The 20,484-nt window shown below is 42.2% G+C and overlaps 1 protein-coding gene across 4 annotated transcripts in view; it reads left to right on the forward strand.

Annotated features, from left to right (window-relative positions):
- SFMBT2 (Scm like with four mbt domains 2) overlaps positions 1-20,484 on the forward strand; it is a 313,750-nt gene that overhangs the window by 154,373 nt on the left and 138,893 nt on the right. For 2 of the 4 annotated variants that reach the window (XM_069765307.1, XM_069765308.1), the window contains exon 5: positions 17,512-17,577. The exons of the other annotated variants lie outside the window; for them this stretch is intronic. In XM_069765307.1, the coding sequence (XP_069621408.1) occupies positions 17,512-17,577 (66 nt within the window). The remainder of the gene's footprint in view (positions 1-17,511; positions 17,578-20,484) is intronic. 4 annotated transcript variants of the gene reach the window in all.

Here is a 20,484-nt window from a genome sequence, read left to right on the forward strand (position 1 = left end):
GACACAGCTTGCATTTGACAAAACAAATGTCATCTGCAACTGTGTCAAAAAAGGACCAGGCACTGCAAGTCTTGGGAGCGCCCTTTTTGGCTTTGGAAAGAGACAGGCTCCTAACGGGTGCCAAAGTGGAGGCTACAGGCTCCGCAGTCTTCCCCCTCCCTCTCCCTCTCTGGCCCGTAAGAGGAAGCTCTTCCTCTGAGCTGCTCCCACCACCTTCCTGTTCCTCACGCCACGATGGGTCAAGGACCTCATCATCTCCACTACCCTCTGCCACCAACTGCTCCTCCTGGGTAGTCTCAGCAGCACAGTACGCACGAGAAAGCGGCACCTGAGTTTCATCATCAGATGCGTACTGCGCTGTGGTCACCGGAGGCACTGGCCCACCTGCCTCTTCAGAGTCAGAGAGAAAAAGGTGTTGGGCATCACTGCACACTGCCTCTTCTTCCATTTCTCCAATGCTGCTTGGCTGGCCCCCTGTTTCCAAGCCAAGAGATTCAGAGAACAGAAGTAGAGACGGCTCCTGTCCTGGGCTCTCTGACTGCCTGGCCAATTTGGCAGGTGGTGAAGAGACAGATGGCTGCTCTCCAGTGCTCTGTGCCTGAGAGGATGTGGCACTAACTGAAGTCGATGCCGAGGCGTTAGCTGCCATCCACCCGACAACGGCTTCAATTTGGTCTTCACGCAGCAGCGGTGCACGGCGCTCTCCGACAAAGCTGCGCATGAAGGACTGTTCCCTGCTGAAACTGAGTGACGACGAGTCACCGGCGCCCGCAGCAGGCACAGAATCACCACGTCCTCTCCCTGCTCCTCTCCCTGCTCCGCGCCCACGCCCACGTGCCTTACTCCCTGCCCTCTTCATCTTGGTTGACAGATAAAGATAAGCAGAAAAGTACTAAGGCCTTAGTGTGCTTATTCCTGTAATGCTCCTCCTAACAGGTGTAAGAAACACTAATGTTGTAAATTGTGGACTAAACTTTATTATTTTTCAAATGTGGCCTACACAAGTGTTAAGTTGTGTTTGGTGAACTAAACCTTTTTTTTGGTGCAGATCGGGCTACAGAGCTAGTTTAAATCACACGGAGACCGTGCAGACAGCCGTAAACGGCGCTGCAAGGCCAAAAAACCCTCCTCTAGGTTATCCTATATAGTGTTTTTCCACTATTTAGCTGGATACAAGTGGAAAGACACTAATAGGAATTTTTTTTTTCAAATTTTAAACTGGCTGCACTATTTGAAAAAAAGGAAATTGTTTTTCAAGGTATGAGGCAGTAACGCACCCTGAGCTGAATCCAACCGGCTATGGCTGCACACAGACTACAGGGCGAGCTGCGCTCACACAGAGACCGTGCAGACAGCCGTAAACGGCGCTGCAAGGCCCCAAAAAAACCCTCTAGGTTATCCTATGTAGTGTTTTTCCACAATTAAGCTGGAGACTGGTGGAAAGACACTAATAGGAATTTTTTTTTTTTCAAATTTTAAACAGGCTGCACTATTTCAAAAAAAGGAAAATTTTTCTCAAGGTATGAGCCAGTAACGAACCCTGAGCTGAATCCAACCGGCTATGGCTGCACACAGACTACAGGGCGAGCTGGGCTCACACGGAGACCGTGCAGACAGCCGTAAACGGCGCTGCAAGGCCAAAAAACCCTCCTCTAGGTTATCCTATATAGTGTTTTTCCACTATTTAGCTGGATACGAGTGGAAAGACACTTATAGGATTTTTTTTTTTCAAATTTTAAACAGGCTGCACTATTTGAAAAAAAAGGAAAATTTTTCGCAAGGTATGAGCCAGTAACGAACCCTGAGCTGAATCCAACCGGCTATGGCTGCACACAGACTACAGGGCGAGCTGGGCTCACACGGAGACCGTGCAGACAGCCGTAAACGGCGCTGCAAGGCCAAAAAACCCTCCTCTAGGTTATCCTATATAGTGTTTTTCCACTATTTAGCTGGATACGAGTGGAAAGACACTAATAGGAATTTTTTTTTTCAAATTTTAAACAGGCTGCACTATTTGAAAAAAAGGAAAATTTTTCTCAAGGTATGAGCCAGTAACGAACCCTGAGCTGAATCCAACCGGCTATGGCTGCACACAGACTACAGGGCGAGCTGGGCTCACACGGAGACCGTGCAGACAGCCGTAAACGGCGCTGCAAGGCCCTAAAAACCCCCTCTAGGTTATCCTATGTAGTGTTTTTCCACAATAGAGCTGGAGACTGGTGGAAAAACACTAATAGGAAATTTGAGAAAAAATGTGCAGCAGGCTGCACTAAGAGCAAAAAAGAACAACTGTGTGAGGCAGTGTGAACCCCCCCTGAGCTGAATACAACCGGGTATATGGCTGCACACAGACTACAGAGTGAGCTGCACACACACACACACAGAGACCTTGCAGAACGCTGTTAAAACAGCGCTGCAAGGCAAGAGCAAGGTGAACAGTGAAGAACACACAGCGTTTTGCTAAATTAGCCTTTGGAAAGGAAAATAAAGCAATTAGCAAGCTCAACTGGCCCTCAGTTAGAACACAGTGTCCTGTCCCTAACTGAAATCACAGCAGAGTGAGCGAAAAATGGCGGCAGCGCTTTTTTATAGTGCAGAGTGACATCATTTCAGCAGCCAATCCCAGCCTTGCCAGTACTTACATGCCCACCATGCTAAACAGGATGTGCCCACACTTTCATTCATTCCTCATTGGCTGCTGCGTTCAATTTGAATTCTGGGAACTTCCGATTCCGGTATCCGATACGCGGGAAGTATCGGAATTCGGTATCGGAATTCCGATACCGCAAATATCGGCCGATACCCGATACTTGCGGTATCGGAATGCTCAACACTACCAAACAGCGACGCTGCAGCGATCAGCATCATTGTCTGGATCGCTGCAGCGTCACTAAATGTGACGGTACCTTAAGAGGCACCTAGTCCTGTAGTGATAACCTCCTGCTCAATAAAACACTGATTTTATTGAAAGCTTAGTAAATGACACATTGTTGGAATCGGGTTCTCTTCCCCTATATCATGGTGCTTTTAGATTACATAGCAAAAGCTTTCTGACAGATTCCCTTTAGCTGTTATTCTTCTTAGATGCTTCTTAAATGCTATCAATATCATTACAAAATTATTTCCTTTATTTTAAGTGAATTCATGACATTGCATAGTCATAGTTTTAACATTCCTTAAGGCTTAAAAAGGGGTATTTCCATTTCCAAGATCCTATCCCAATTTGTAGTAGGTATAATAATAATAATAATAATATTAGCAAATACAAATTAAGAATGTAGTATAGTTTTTCTGATTCACTATGTCTCTTTCGTCATGTGCAGGCATTTCAAGACCTTAGGCATCCATGGTTACGACCACTAGCAACTAAATGTCACAATATCAGTGGTCATAGCCATGGATATCTAAGGTCCTACAATGCCTGCACATGAAGAAATAAACAGTGAATCAAAAAAACTATACTATATTTCTAAATGGAGGCAATTTGTAATATTATTAGTACACCTACTACCTATTTTGATAGGATCTTGGAGATAGGAATACACCTTCAAGCATGCCATTGAAGCTCTGAATAAAGTTGTTAAATGTTAGACATTAGTACCGAAGATCTTGAGGCTATAGCACAAGTCAGAGACTAATATCCATGTGTCAATCAAAATAACCTGTTCACATATTTTTCTGTAGAAATCAGATATCCTCTGCTTCGTCGGGATTGTCTGTAAAAGGAGATATTAGTATGTCAATTGTCTGAATAGCATTACTTATGGACTCTTTACACAGGACATGATGGGGCTGATAATCGCCTGAACGATCTTACAGTAGAACATTCAGTTCTAGTCATTGTTCAGTGTAAACATGTGCAGAAATAAAATAATGAATGTTCCCTGTTTGGTATCAATCACATATTTTATGCTGATTGCCAACATAAAAATGATTCTTTGTCAGCAGTAAATCCACTCTGTAATGGAAGCATATAAAGAGGAAAGACAGATCATTGCCAGCACTTAAGGGGAAGCCATCATCAGAACATGACCTATTGTTTACTTCAGCTCTCAGTGTTAAATACTGTATATATATATATTTATTCTGGTAATTTGTATTACCAAGTCACAATCTGTATTAAAGAGAACCTGTCACCCCCAAAATCGAAGATGAGCTAAGCCCACTGGCATCAGGGCCTTATCTACAGCATTCTGGAATGCTGTAGATAAGCCCCCGATGTAACCTGAAAGATGAGAAAAAGAGGTTATATTATACTCACCGAGGGACAGTCCCGCTGCGGGCCGGTCCAATGGGCGTCGCGGTCCGGTACGGGGCCTCCCAACTTCTTATGATGACGTCCTCTTCTTGTCTTCATGCTGCGGCTCTGGCACAGGCATACTTTCCCTGTTGAGGGCAGAGCAAAGTACTGCAGTGCGCAGGCGCCAGGATAGGTCAGAGAGGCCTGGCGCCTGCGTACTGCAGTACTTTGCTCTGCCCTCAACAGGGCAGACAAAGTACGCCTGCGCCGGAGCCGCAGCGTGAAGACAAGAAGAGGACGTTATCGTAAGAAGATGGGAGGCCCCGGACCAGACCACGACGCCCACCGCAGCGGGTCCGCCCCTGGGTGAGTATAATCTAACCTCTTTTTCTCCTCCTCAGGATACATCGGGGGCTTATCTACAGCATTACAGAATGCTGTAGATAAGCCCCTGATGCCGGTGGGCTTAGCTCATCTTTGATTTTGGGGGTGACAGGTTCCCTTTAAAGTTGAAAAAGAAAAATCTTGCAATTTTCACATTGAGCTCTTTTTCCTACCTAGCACTTGAGCTCTATTTCCTACCGATTCAGGAAATAAAAAATGTACATAGTCACAACATTTGTTTCATGTCCCCATTTTTCATTCTGAAGCATCTAATGAGCATGTGCCAAGGTCATTCTGTAGGCCCCCAGGGTCATCTGTGACATCACCTATAAGGATTGAGGGATCCAGTGCTATTAGGTGTGTATAGAGGTGTTTCCTGGCATTGTAACCCTGCCTTTGATAGTATGGATAGTATGGAGCTTTGCTATAAACTTCCTCAATTGACAAGAAGTATAAGTCTTAAAAATCTCCACTAGTCAGTGTGAAAATTGCAAGATTACTAATCTTTTTTTTAACACAAAAACCTGATTTAAATAATAGGTCATTTCTGATGATATTTTATGTTTAAAACACAATTATTGTAATATATAAATGTAAGCCTTGGAAATCTGACAGTCTTCTGTATCGGAATCTGGTGCTTTTTACAATTTATTTACCTTTGTTAAAGTATTATTAGTTTGACATTTGTTGGAATCCATAATCCATTGATTTTACGTGATTTTTCTATTAATATGATATTCATTTTTTTGCGTGCAAGAAAGTCTGATCACATTTGATCGGTTGTTTTTATCTGTTCTTGATCCATTTTTTGACAGTTATTACCATAGTTACATAGTTGCTACTATGTGACATCTGTTTCTTTATATATAACAAAATTTCCCATCATCTCATACTCATTAGACAGTAAAAAATAAACAGCGTTAGGAACATCTGTGTGCTATTATTTTTTTTCACTGACCCATTAACTTGAATGGCCGCTGTTGACCTGCAAATTGGATCAAAATTGGACATGAATATGTTTTTTTGTTATTGAGGACAATCAGACATGTGAACAGTACCACCATGAGCTGAGCGATTTCAGAAAACTCATGCCCACACTTGTTTTTTTCCTGACTCAATTATAAAACTGCTGTTTTCTTTAAAGCCTGCAGCAAGTCACTACTTCAGTGTTTTGCAACTTTTTCACCCATAGAAAGCAATTAGTAAGTTCAAAAAAGCCATCAGTTTATTCAGTATTTTAGTGAAAAAAGCAGGTACAGCAGGATGTGAAACCCATTTATTTTGTGATTTCCTAAAATTTAAACCAAAATGTCTTGGTGTCCTCACATGAGCAAGGATGTTACAATTACATTCAAGAAAAGAGGAGGGGGGAGAGGGAAGGTTAGGAGCTTGACACGCCGAGACGTGCATCTGTAAACCGTTGCAAATGAATGTAGCTGGTGGGTGCTGTACCTGCTGGTGATTTCAGCTGAAGTAGAAGAAAAGAAAAGGGAATATCCAGCACGTCCATCCAGTGTAAGTAAAATATCCAAAATTTATTGAAGCATTTTAAAAAACAATATTAAAAAAGAAAGAGAGAGAGACTCTCTCTGCCTGATGCGTTTCTGGCGCACCACGCCGCTCTTAGTCATAGGAGTTGTTACAATTAGTACAGTTTCGTTAAATGAGAAATATGTATTAAAGTAACCAAAAGTCTGAGCAATTCAATGCCCAACCAACGTGTAAAAGTAAACAATGTCCGACCAATGTGTGAAACTGAGCAATGTCCAAGCAACTCAATGCTTTTCCAATGTCTTAGGCCAGTCTCACACGTCCAGATAATTCCGGTACCGGAGAAAATGGTACCGGAGTTATCAGTGTCCGTGTGCTCACGTAGGCCATCCGTGTGGGATACGTGTGATGTCCGTGAGTACGTTTTTAGGGTTCTGTCCGTGTGCTGTACGTGCGTCCGTGTCCGTGTATTGCAACAATTTTTACAATTTTTAACCCTATGACAGGAAAAACGCACACGGATGACGCACAGACAGCATCCGTGTGCGGTACGTGTTTACACGGACCCATTGACTTTAATGGGTCCATGTGATCTGTGCGCTCCCACGAACACTGACATGTCTCCATGTTTTGCAAACAGACACACGGCCCGTGAAAACACGCTGACATCTGCAGAGACACATTTATTTTAATGTGTCTACGTGAGTCAGTGTCTCCGGTACGTGAGGAAACTGTCACCACACGTACCAGAGCCACTGACGTGTGAAACCGGCCTTAGGTAAACTATGCTGACCAATTAATCTCCCTCCGCTGTTTTTACATTTGCAATTGTGTATTTTTTCATAAACTCTTTTATTCAGAATAGACTATTTTTTAAGACATAAAAAACTTTTTCACTAAATTATTTGATGAAATTGCTCTTTTTTTCAAAAATGTTCTACAGCTTCACATACATTTTGCATTGGTGGCCTAACACCTTGCATTGTTCATGTGTGTATAGTGGAAACAAAGCTAAACTTTCCTGAAAAATGCAGCAAAAAACGCAGCAAGAAAAGACAGCAAAACCTGCTTTTTGTCTGCAGCTTCTTTTTGCTGCCAAGCGATCAGTTTTTACATGATCTCTAAATAAAAAAAAAAATACAGCTACCTGATACATAACAAATATATAGGGTTATTCCATGTCGTGAACTAATAATTTTTACCACTATATTTTTAATTCTTTTGAGATTTTGTTATTTGGTAACAGTGTGTCAGAGAATGCAAAATGTGAAGAAAAAAATCTAGACATTTTTTTTTATTTTTTATAGATTTTCAAAGTTCGGAAAAAGTGCGAATTTCGGTGTTGCCTGCCTTTACATCTTTCCCCATAACTCAGGCTAGAAAAAAGATAGAGAAACAAAATAAACACCATTCTACTCAAAACTGTACAGGCTTTCACCAGATATATCACAAAAGCATCTTTGATAATATTTTACCTATGCGAACGCAAGCACAAAACTTTAAAAGGCATTTCCGAAAAAAACGTTTAAATCAAAAATTTCAAAAACTGCACGTTTGCCTGCTATGCTCCTATCCACATCTGTACCAAAATACAAGCTGGGATCTTGATGGGATCATATTTTAAAAAATAAAACTATTACAGTGTCAATTCGAAAATCTCGCATTCAGATCTGTTCAGCCTGTGGTCTAACAGTGTGGGGTCTGTTATGATTAGGTGGCCTTGGAGCAGCATGAAAAACCTTCACTGGAGTAGGTGGTAACTATACTGACCGCAAACCCTGATCTTATCACCGCAACTAGAAGTAGCCGTGGGGTGTGCCTAACAAAACCTAGACACCTCGACACAGCCGGAGGACTAAATACCCCTATGGATGGAAATAGGAATTTCTACCTTGCCTCAGAGCAGAACCCCAAAGGATAGGCAGCCCCCCACAAATATTGACTGTGAGTAGTAGAGGAAAAGACACACGCAGGCAGGAAACAGGATTTAGCAAATGAGGCACACACTAGCTAAATAGGAAAGGATAGGACAGGATACTAAGCGGTCAGTATTAAAAATCCTTCCAAAAATATCCACAGCAGAAAATACAAAAACTCCACCATCTAACTAAAGATGTGGAGCGTATATCTGCATCTCCAGAGAATCCAACAAGACTGAGAAAACACTGACACAGTCTAAGCTGGACAAGAGAAAAACAAATGCATAGCACAGAATATAAGCACACTGCATGTGTGCCACAGAAACAAAAACCAGACACTTATCTTTGCTGAAATGGCAGCTAAGCAGGAGAAGCCAGAAAGTGATCCAACACTTCAGAAGAAACATTGACAACTGGCAAGGACTAATGAATCCTGCACACCTAAATATCCCAGTCAGAACTGCAATCAGCAGATACACCTGGCCAGGACTGCGACTCAGAGACAACTGCATTCCCACCTTCAACCACTGGAGGGAACCCAAGAGCAGAATTCACAACAGGGGTCTATATTTACCAAATAATCCATGATTTTTAGATATTACTGTATTATTTTATTATGTTACAGCTTAGAAGCAGGAGAGGGCAGAGGAGAAAGCTTTGTTAGGGCTGAGAATGACCAGGGGTAGACAGTGACTGCAGAGCAGATGACCGGCCGGCAGCTCGGGACTCCAGAGGCCATATTCACACCAAATCTTAACACCCAGGCCACTCCTCAAATGGAGGGAGAAAAATATTCTTAACATCCAGTTCATGTATTGTACAAACCACGACTACGAAGAGGAGGAGGAGAGTTTGTGAAAACCTCGGTTACAGGAAGCAGAAAGGAGACTCGGCAATACCGCACTGCCATCCCATGTAGTGAAACAGAAATAAAAACAAGGTTTTTTTCATTCAGCAAAGACCGTGAAGTCCATGACGTGGTAGAAGGTGGCACAAGATCGGCAATGGATAACTGGTGATGTGACCTGTGAATATGATCGGCGCTGGTGGCAGCTACTGGACTCTCCAAAGATTGTGAAAATGAAGGCGTAGAAGTGACTTTTCTGCAGCTTCTGGTCCAGCGCCGTCCTTTGTGTATCCAAGAAAATCAGACATTGTAAAAGTTAACAAAAATCAGATATTGACTCAGGTGGAGCCGAACACCATGACAGGCCGCACATACTCTGACATAAAAGGAAACGGCTATTGCTAGTAAGCGCTTATGGACAAGATTACATTTCACCCACTAGAAGGGACACATTGATGATAAAAGGCCAGTGTAAAAACCTACCATTAATTGTTTGATTAGCTCATATTTTATAAAGCGAGGATTTAACTACTGTACTATTCCTCTTAAAGGGAACCTGTCACCTGAATTTGGCGGGACTGGTTTTGGGTCATATGGGCGGAGTTTTCAGGTGTTTGATTCACCCTTTCCTTACCCGCTGGCTGCATGCTGGCCGAAATATTGGATTGAAGTTTATTCTCTGTCCTCCGTAGTACACGCCTGCGCAAAGCAAGATTACCTTGCGCAGGCGTGTACTACGGAGGACAGAGAATGAACTTCAATCCAATATTTCGGCCAGCATGCAGCCAGAGGGTAAGGAAAGGGTGAATCAAACACCTGAAAACTCCACCCATATGACCCAAAACTGGTCCCGCCAAATTCAGGTGACAGGTTCCCTTTAAACACTTCATAAATGACATGTTTAGTGATATAATAGAAAATAAATTGTTCCACGTATAAATAGGTGGTAAAAATATTGGTTCTTTTAATTTTGTTTTTAACATATAATTAGGATGAGACTGTATTTAGAAAATCACACTTGAGGATGTGATCACCTTTTTTCTTTTGGCTTGTTCAGTGAATTCAGGTTGAAAATGCTGAGCAAGTTGTGTTATGATTAGTGTTGAGCATTCCGATACCGCAAGTATCGGGTATCGGCCGATACTTGCGGTATCGGAATTCCGATACCGAGTTCCGATACTTTTGTGGTATCGGGAATCGGTATCGGATCCATAGTGATGTGTAAAATAAAGAATTAAAATAAAAAATATTGATATATTCACCTCTCCGGCGGCCCCTGGACATCACCGCTGGTAACCGGCAGGCTTCTTTGTTTAAAATGAGCGCGTTTAGGACCTGCGAATGACGTCGCGGCTTCTGATTGGTCGCGTGCCGCTCATGTGACTGCCACGCGACCAATCACAAGCCGCAACGTCATTCTCAGGCACTAAACTCCTCATTCTAGGAATTTAGGACCTGCGAATGACGTCGCGGCTTCTGATTGGTCGCGTGCCGCTCATGTGACCGCCACGCGACCAATCAGAAGCCACGACGTCATTCGCAGGTCCTAAACGCGCTCATTTTAAACAAAGAAGCCTGCCGGTTACCTGCGGTGATGTCCAGGGGCCGCTGGAGAGGTGAATATATCAATATTTTTTATTTTAATTCTTTATTTTACACATTAATATGGATCCCAGGGCCTGAAGGAGAGTTTCTTCTCCTTCAGACCCTGGGAACCATCAGGATACCTTCCGATACTTGGTGTCCCATTGACTTGTATTGGTATCGGATATTGGTATCGGCGATATCTGATACTTTTCGGGTATCGTCCGATACTATCCGATACCGATACTTTCAAGTATCGGACGGTATCGCTCAACACTAGTTATGATGATTAAGATGTATTTATTCTGGCACTTCGGTATTTGTTTTTTGTGTTTCTTTATTGTTGCATATAAATATTGAATTCAATAAGTTGTAATTTGAAAAGAAAAAGGGAAGAAACTCACACAAACATAAAATCAGATGATTCAAGGCTAGTGTTGAGCATTCCGATACCGCAAATATCGGGTATCGGCCGATATTTGCGGTATCGGAATTCCGATACCGACTTCCGATATTTTTGTGATATCGGGAATCGGTATCGGGATTAAGACTCATGTGTAAAATAAAGAATAAAAAAAAAAAATATTGATATACTTACCCTCTGACGCGCCCTGGTTGTCACCGCTGCAACCGCCATGTTTCCGTTACTAAGAATGAGCGCGTTAAGGACCTTTCGGTGACGTCGCGGCTTGTGATTGGTCGCGTGAGCGGTCACATGATGCTCACATGACCAATCACAAGCCGCGACGTTATCGAAGGTCCTTAATGCGCTCATTCTTAGGAAGGGAATCATGGCGGTTGCAGCGGTGACAACCAGGGCGCGTCCGAGGGTAAGTATATCAATATTTTTTATTTTTATTCTTTATTTTACACATCAATATGGATCCCAGGGCCTGAAGGAGAGTTTCCTCTCCATCAGACCCTGGGAACCATAGAGGATACCTTCCGATATTTGTGTCCCATTGACTTGTATTGGTATCGGATATCGGTATCGGCGATATCCGATATTTTTCGGATATCGGCCGATACCATCCGATACCGATACTTTCAAATATCGGACGGTATTGCTCAACACTATTCAAGGCTTAAAAAAAAAAAAAAAATTTGAAAGGTCCCAAGTTGAATCCCTGTACAAATATAATCAAGAACACAAGTAACACACATGCATGTTTTCACAATTTTAAAACATATATGTTTTTTTTTCACAATTGCGCATCAAAATTTTGAATTTGATTTCTCCTAAACAAAATATAAAGAAACATAGTCTTGTGACATATCAAATGCAAGCTGGTACTGTTCTGAGAACAATGATGCCTCTCTCACCTCTTTATCTTAATTCTAGCCAGAGATATGATACAAAATGTAAAGCCATACCAGGCCAAAATCTGCACTTTTTCAAAACTTTAAAAGTCTGTAAGAAATTAACTGATGAAGAAAAAAAATTGAAACTTTTAATTTGTAATTAACTAAAGTTGTACTTCATAAAAACAAAAAAATTAAAAAATCTAAAGACGTCAGGTAAAAAAAATAGCATATCAAAAAAGGAAAGGAAAATCAAAATTTGAATAGCAAACCATCATATTCCTGTCGGCATTTCTGTGGGCAACCAGGGCAAGACATCTTACCCCTTTACACCGCGGCCCTTTTCCGTTTTTGCGTTCTCGTTTTTCGCTCCCCTCCTTCCCAGAGCCATAACTTTTTTATTTTTCCGTCAATATGGTCATGTGAGGGCTTATTTTTTGTGGGACGAGTTGTACTGTTGACGGGAACCATTGGTTTTAGCATGTCTTGTACTAGAAAATGGGAAAAAAATTCCAAGTGTGGTGAAATTGCAAAAAAAGTGCAATCCCACACTTGTTTTTTGTTTGGCTTTTTTGCTAGGTTCTCTAAATGCTAAAAATGACCAGCCATTATGATTCTTCAGGTCATTACCAGTTCATAGACACCAAACATGTCTAGGTTATTTGTTATCTAGGTGGTGAAAACAAAAAGCGCCATTTTCCGATACCCGTAGCGTTTCCATTTTTCGTGATCTGGGGTCGGGTGAGGGCTTATTTTTTGCGTGCCGAGCTGACGTTTTTAATGATACCACTTTTGTGCAGGCATGTTCTTTTGATCGCCCGTTCTTGCTTTTTAATGCAATGTCGCCGCGACCAAAAAAACGTGATTCTGGCTTTTCGAATTTTTTTCTCGCTACGCTGCTTAGCGATCAGGTTGATGCTTTATTTTTATTGGGCGATTCTGAATGCAGCGATACTAAATATGTGTAGGTTTAATTTTTTTTTCATTGTTTTTTTTTGGATGGGGCGAAAGGGAGGTGATTTAAACTTTTATATTTTTTTCATATTTTTAAAAAACATTTTTTTTTAACTTTTGCCATGCTTCAATAGCCTCCATGTGAGGCTAGAAGCTGGCACCACTCGATCGGCTCAGCTACATAGCAGTGATCATCAGATCGCTGCTATGTAGCTGAAATGCAGGCTTGCTATGAGCGCCGACCACAGGGTGGCGCTCACAGCAGGCCGGTATCAGTAACCATAGAGGTCTAAAGGACCTCTATGGTTACTAACCTGACGCATCGCCGTCTCCCGATCATATGACGGGGTTCGGCGATGCGCTCATTTCCGGCCGTGTGGACGGAAGCAGTAGTTAATTGCCGCTGTCAGCGTTTGACAGCGGCATTTAACAGGTTAATAGTGGCGGGTGAATCGTGATGTCAAAACAGCTGACATGCCTCGACTCACCGCTGGAGCCCACATCAAAGGGGGAGACACGACATGTGCAGTACTAGTACGGTGCATGTCGTGAAGGAGTGTATCGCTGACATATTGGCTTCATAGGAGGTAATTTACGTCCATATTAAATATTATACAATACATAGTTGTAATGAATAATCGTTTGTGTATATAAGACATAAGAAAGATCAGTTCATAGTAGAACACTGTATGCTTCCTTGGCCTGCTCCAGGCATACAGTGGGGCAAAAAAGTATTTAGTCAGTCAGCAATAGTGCAAGTTCCACCACTTAAAAAGATGAGAGGCGTCTGTAATTTACATCATAGGTAGACCTCAACTATGGGAGACAAACTGAGAAAAAAAAAATCCAGAAAATCACATTGTCTGTTTTTTTAACATTTTATTTGCATATTATGGTGGAAAATAAGTATTTGGTCAGAAACAAAATTTCATCTCAATACTTTGTAATATATCCTTTGTTGGCAATGACAGAGGTCAAACGTTTTCTGTAAGTCTTCACAAGGTTGCCACACGCTGTTGTTGGGATGTTGGCCCATTCCTCCATGCAGATCTCTTCTAGAGCAGTGATGTTTTTGGCTTTTCGCTTGGCAACACGGACTTTCAACTCCCTCCAAAGGTTTTCTATAGGGTTGAGATCTGGAGACTGGCTAGGCCACTCCAGGACCTTGAAATGCTTCTTACGAAGCCACTCCTTCGTTGCCCTGGCGGTGTGCTTTGGATCATTGTCATGTTGAAAGACCCAGCCACGTTTCATCTTCAATGCCCTTGCTGATGGAAGGAGGTTTGTACTCAAAATCTCACGATACATGGCCCCATTCATTCTTTCATGTACCCGGATCAGTCGTCCTGGCCACTTTGCAGAGAAACAGCCCAAAAGCATGATGTTTCCACCACCATGCTTTACAGTAGGTATGGTGTTTGATGGATGCAACTCAGTATTCTTTTTCCTCCAAACATGACAAATTGTGTTTCTACCAAACAGTTCCAGTTTGGTTTCATCAGACCATAGGACATTCTCCCAAAACTCCTCTGGATCATCCAAATGCTCTCTAGCAAACTTCAGACGGACCCGGACATGTACTGGCTTAAGCAGTGGGACACGTCTGGCACTGCAGGATCTGAGTCCATGGTGGCATAGTGTGTTACTTATGGTAGGCCTTGTTACATTGGTCCCAGCTCTCTGCAGTTCATTCACTAGGCCCCCCTGCGTGGTTCTGGGATTTTTGCTCACCGTTCTTGTGATCATTCTGACCCCACGGGGTGCGATTTTGCGTGGAGCCCCAGATCGAGGGAGATTATCAGTGGTCTTGTATGTCTTCCATTTTCTAATTATTGCTCCCACTGTTCATTTCTTCACTCCAAGCTGGTTGGCTATTGCAGATTCAGTCTTCCCAGCCTGGTGCAGGGCTACAATTTTGTTTTTGGTGTCCTTTAACAGCTCTTTGGTCTTCACCGTAGTGGAGTTTGGAGTCAGACTGTTTGAGGGTGTGCACAGGTGTCTTTTTATACTGATAACAAGTTTAAACAGGTGCCATTACTACAGGTAATGAGTGGAGGAAAGAGGAGACTCTTAAAGAAGAAGTTACAGGTCTGTGAGAGCCAGAAATCTTGATTGTTTATTTCTGACCAAATACTTATTTTCCACCATAATATGCAAATAAAATGTTAAAAAAACAGACAATGTGATTTTCTGGATTTTTTTTTCTCAGTTTGTCTCCCATAGTTGAGGTCTACCTATGATGTAAATTACAGACGCCTCTCATCTTTTTAAGTGGTGGAACTTGCACTATTGCTGACTGACTAAATACTTTTTTGCCCCACTGTATATGTGAGCAAGGCATCTGAAAGTGTATCTCTGTCATATGCTTCATCAGTTGTGATGTCACTCCTTATTGTCCATATTAAATACTATGAAATACACAGTTCTAGTGAATAAACTGATGCATTTATAAGGCTGGAGTCACACTCAGCGTAAGACAATACGGTCCGTATATTACGGCCGTAATACGCTGAAAAGTCCCGAAAATAGTGGTCCGTAGCTCCTCCGTAGGCAGGGTGTGTCAGCGTATTTTGCGCATGGCATCCTCCGTATGTAATCCGTATGGCATCCGTACTGCGTGTTTTTCTCGCAGGCTTGCAAAACCGACATACGGCTATACAAGGGATCCATGTGTTAAAAAAAACAAAAACATATATAATATATATATATATATGTCATTAGACACATATATGTATATATATTATTACTTCATACAGCGCTAGATAGCTTTAAAGTCGGTAATTCAATTGCCGGCTTTTGCTATCTCCTTCCTAAACCCGACATGATATGAGACATGGTTTACATACAGTAAACCATCTCATATCCCCATTTATTTTGCATATTCCACACTACTAATGTTAGTAGTGTGTATATGCAAAATTTGGCCGTTCTAGCTATTAAATTAAAGGGTTAAATGGCAGAAAAAATTGGCGTGGGCTCCCGCACAATTTTCTCTGCCAGAGTAGTAAAGCCAGTGACTGAGGGCAGATATTAATAGCCTGGAGAGGGTCCACGGTTATTGGCCCCCCCCCTGGCTAAAAACATCTGCCCCCAGCCACCTCAGAAAAGGCACATCTGGAAGATGCGCCTATTCTGGCACTTTTTCTGTATGTAAACCATGTCTCATATCATGTCGGGTTTAGGAAGGAGATAGCAAAAGCCGGTAATTGAATTACCGGCTTTAAAGCTATCTAGCGCTGTATGAAATAATAATATACATACATATATGTGTCTCACTGACATTATATATATATATATATATATATATATATATATGTATGTATATATATATATATATATATATATATATACCTATTCTATGTGTACACATTTATTCTACCTATTCTATTGTAAGCTGTCAGTGTGATTTTACTGTACACCGCGCTGAATTGCTGGCTTTTCTCTCTAACACCGCTGCGTATTTCTCGCAAGTCACACTGCTGGTCCGTGTGTAATCCGTATTTTTGGGGCTTCCATAGACTTTCATTGGCGTTTTTTTTGCGCAATACGGTGACAAACGCAGCATGCTGCGATTTTCTACGGCCGTAGAAAGCCGTATAATACTGATCAGTAAAATACGGCAGATAGGAGCTGGGGCATAGAGAATAATTGGGACGTTTGTTTGGCGAGTTTTACGGACGTATTTTCTGCGCTCTTAAGTCCGTAAAACTCGCTAGTGTGACTCCAGCCTAAGACATAATATGGATCGGTTCATAATAGAACATTGTGTGCTTCCTTGGTGTGCTCCAGGCATATATGTTGTCAAGGCATCCCAAAGTATATATCATATTGGCTTCATCAAAGATGACGTGACTCCTTAATTATCCATATTAAATGCTATGAAATACACAGTTGTAGTGAATAAACTGATGCATATATAAGACATAGTATGGATGAGGTCATAGTGGAATATTGTGTGCTGCCTTGGGGTGCTCCCGTCCTCACCTTTCTGACATCTATGCTGTGTATAAAGCCATACAGACTAGTTATAATGTGGGTAAAATCAATCACGCTATTTCAGACAAGAGCTCTGTACCCGTGTAATCTAATATATATAGGTATGTTACCACTTGCTGTATTTGTTGAAGATTTTCCATTAAGTTTGTTGCAGAAAAGTTGTGGATTTGCCTCAGATTTCTCTGCATAGAAAAAGGTGCAATCTGCACAATGTGTGAGATAAATTGACATTTTGTGCATGACAATACACCTGCGCTCGTCAGTCTACATGCTGCAGATTGTCTCTGGAGTGTGTGAATGAGATTTCAGAAATTTCACTCACAATGCTACTCCTGTAATACTCGTAATAATGTAAAAATCTGCTGGGAAGAAAAATCCACAGCAAACGCACAAAATTGGAACATTCCCTTCGATGTGCAGTCTTATTTTTTGCATATATCTTTTGTACTTGTGCATCTTACACAGTAGACATGAAAAGTGCCCCCTACACTCCTGCCATACAAAGCTGCTGCCTCATGGGTAAAGGTGTAGCCAAAGCGACTCTCATCAGTAAAGGGTAATATTGGGTCAGGATTTTATGAAAAAGAATAAATCGTGCTTAGTTAATGTTTATTAGATTTTTATACTGTGACAAGAGTTTGGGAGGTTTATTGATTTGTGGGAAACCTCAAATCTATGCAGGTTCAAATGGAGAGTAATGCAATGACATGTTTGGGTTGCGCTTGTTTTGGTGTGTTAGTGCCAATGACTGCAATGAATAATTGGCTTTCCAATATGGAATTTTCTCTTTTTAGCAACATTAGGTGCCATTGTGTTCCAGCGCCAACAGCACTTCCACGTTTCAAATGCCTCAACCTCTGGTAAGTACTGCCACATAGGATGTCCTCAACCATTATCATCAATGTTACTCTGTTAGTAGATGCCCTAGAATTTAGTCTGAATATATATGTATACACACATTCCCAATGAGTAGACATGATACTCTTGCTTAGATCCTTTGCTGAAAGACTGGACAACTTTTAGATCATTATCTAGGTGCCCACCAGTAAAGTCATTAGCAGAACACCTGTACAACCAACAGCTGTTTCTCTGGACACCCCCATATGCATGAACACTTGGCTCAGCTGAGCGATCCTATGTTTGCTATGAGATAGCTAATGCCAGACATCTCTGGCAGTGGCTTATCTCCAAAACAACAGAATCCGCCATAGCAATTCAACAGGCTTGGACCTTCAGTTGATGTCTGGGGAAAGAGATGAGAGGCACCCACATATATTAAACTGGTAGCTGATCTCGTCAGTGTCGGAGGGTTTGGCCAATTTTAATAGAATGTGATGTCCTTGCTGGGGTGGCGCTGGTCTTTGCTTGCTTGTTCCTTACACTGTGCAATGACAGTGCGCTTTGTTGCTAGCTTGTCACTCCTGATTAGAGTCAGCAAGAGAGCGCACTGTCACTGTACACTGAGAAGAACAGTGACAAGTGACAGGGATATACTGAGCATCCATCAAAATTGCAAAGTGATGCATGCCCAATAGAGCAGAGGTTAGCCCAGCCCCTGAAATAGATAGAGGTCATTGATGATGCTTTGTTTCAGGGAGGGAGCAGAGGCTGTGGTCATGTAGCCTCTGCCCACTGATGATGCTTCCTTTGAGTATACCAGCATGCATTGGGATTTGCAAACAAAGCTTCATTAAATTGGAAGTAGTAGGAAAAAGAAATACATCAGTTAGATGTATGTGATAAATGAGGTATGATGTAGTGTAGTTATTATTATTATTATTATTTATTTATATAGCACCATTAATTCCATGGTGCTGTACATGAGAAAGGGGTTACATACAGGGTTATAGATATTGTTCACAGTAAACAGGTGTACAGTGATGGACTGGTACAGAGGGGAGAGGACCCTGTCCTTGCGGACTTACATTCTATGGGATAGTGGGGAAGAGACAGAAGGTAGGGGTGAGGCGGCGGCTCTGGCGGTGGTGGTGAGGTGGCGGTTATGGCGGTGGTGAGGCAGCGGCTCTGGCAGTGGTGACGCGGCGGCTCTGGGGGTGGTGAGGCGGCGGCTCTGGCAGTGGTGAGGCGGCGGCTCTGGCGGTGGTGAGGCGGTGGCTCTGGCGGTGGTGAGGCGGCGGCTCTGGCGGTGGTGAGGCGGTGGCTCTGGCGGTGGTGAGGCGGCGGCTCTGGCGGTGGTGAGGCGGCGGCTCTGGCAGTAGTGAGGCGGCGGCTCTGGGGGTGGTGAGGCGAATAAGTGTAGTTATGGAAGGATAGGTACATTTTGCTTAAAATATATTAGAAAAAAGATTAGATTGTGACATTAAATAGAGTTTGGGATGAAAAAAAAATTTGCTTCCGACCACCCCTTCAAGAACAGTATGGGTCTCAGTAAAGTATCATATTATATGACTTTCCACATTTTTTTTTCGTTTTGCACTGTACCAAGAAAGCAAAGTGTTAAAAACACAACATGTATTTAGGAAGTTTGTGGCATACCAATACTTTATCATTTAACTGGATTAGCTAGATACTAGACTGGGCACCCACCCGTTCACGCCTCATCAAAGCCTTTAATATTGTTTTCATAGAGAAGACTCCCTTTATGTCTACAGGGTAAAAGAGCAACTGGATTATTACTCTTTTATCTTCGTAATTATTTAGACCCGACCCACCCATTCATTATATCTGATAATCCTGGCATTTCTCGCTGTGTTTCCTGAAGCTATTGTTTGCCTGATTTATTTATAGCCTTTTTGTTGCCTTTTTCCTAAAATAATAATTCTGCATAAGGTTGCGAGATAAATATAATTTGCATGACTAAACTACTGGAAATTTTGTGCAAACCTCTATATCTCTCTAACTCTTCAAGATATGCATTCCTCTTTAAAGAGGAATGACTGAAAAAGAATCATATGATAATCTTTATTTTTTTATATAGCGCTAACATATTCCGCAGCGCTTTACACACATTATCATCACTGTCCCCGATTGGGCTCACAATCTAGAATTCCCTATCAGTATGTCTTTGGAATGTGGGAGGAAACCGGAGTACCCGGAGGAAACCCACGCAAACACGGAGAGAACATACAAACTCTTTGCAGATATTGTCCTGGGTGGGATTAGAACCCAGGACCCCAGCGCTGCAAGGCTGTAGTGCTAACCACTGCGCCACCGTGCTGCCCATAGGTACTGTGGATATAAAAAGTCTACACATCTTTGGTAAAATACCAAGTTTTTAGGATTTTTGCATGTAAACAAAAATTCTACCAAGAATAAGAATTTCAGAACTTTTTCCACAGTACATGTAAGAAGACCACACTGGTAAAATTTGTGTTTTTTGTCCGTCAGTGATTTCCTGAAGAAAGAAAAATAGTTTAAGCAGTTTTCCAGTGAAAAAATATTGATGAACTAACCTTGGGAAAGATCATCAATATCATCTCGGTGGTGGTCTGACACCCCGGATCCTCACCGATCAGGTGTTATAAGCAAGTTGTAATCATTGAAAAGAACTGTAAAGCACAGCCCGTTCAGTGTGTAGTGGCCCCTGCCAAGGCCTACAGATCATCTGGATGTAAATGGCACGGTGGCTCAGTGGTTAGCATTGCAGCGCTGGAGTCCTGGGTTCAAATCCCACCAAGGACAACATCTGCAAAGAGTTTGTATGTTCTCCCCATGTTCGCGTGGGTTTCCTCTGGGCACTCCGGTTTCCTTCCACATTCCAAAGACATACTGATAGGGAATTTAGATTGTGAGCCCCATCAGGGAAA

The sequence above is a fragment of the Ranitomeya imitator genome, chromosome 4, assembly GCF_032444005.1.
Source record: "Ranitomeya imitator isolate aRanImi1 chromosome 4, aRanImi1.pri, whole genome shotgun sequence".
Taxonomy (NCBI): Eukaryota; Metazoa; Chordata; class Amphibia; order Anura; family Dendrobatidae; genus Ranitomeya; species Ranitomeya imitator.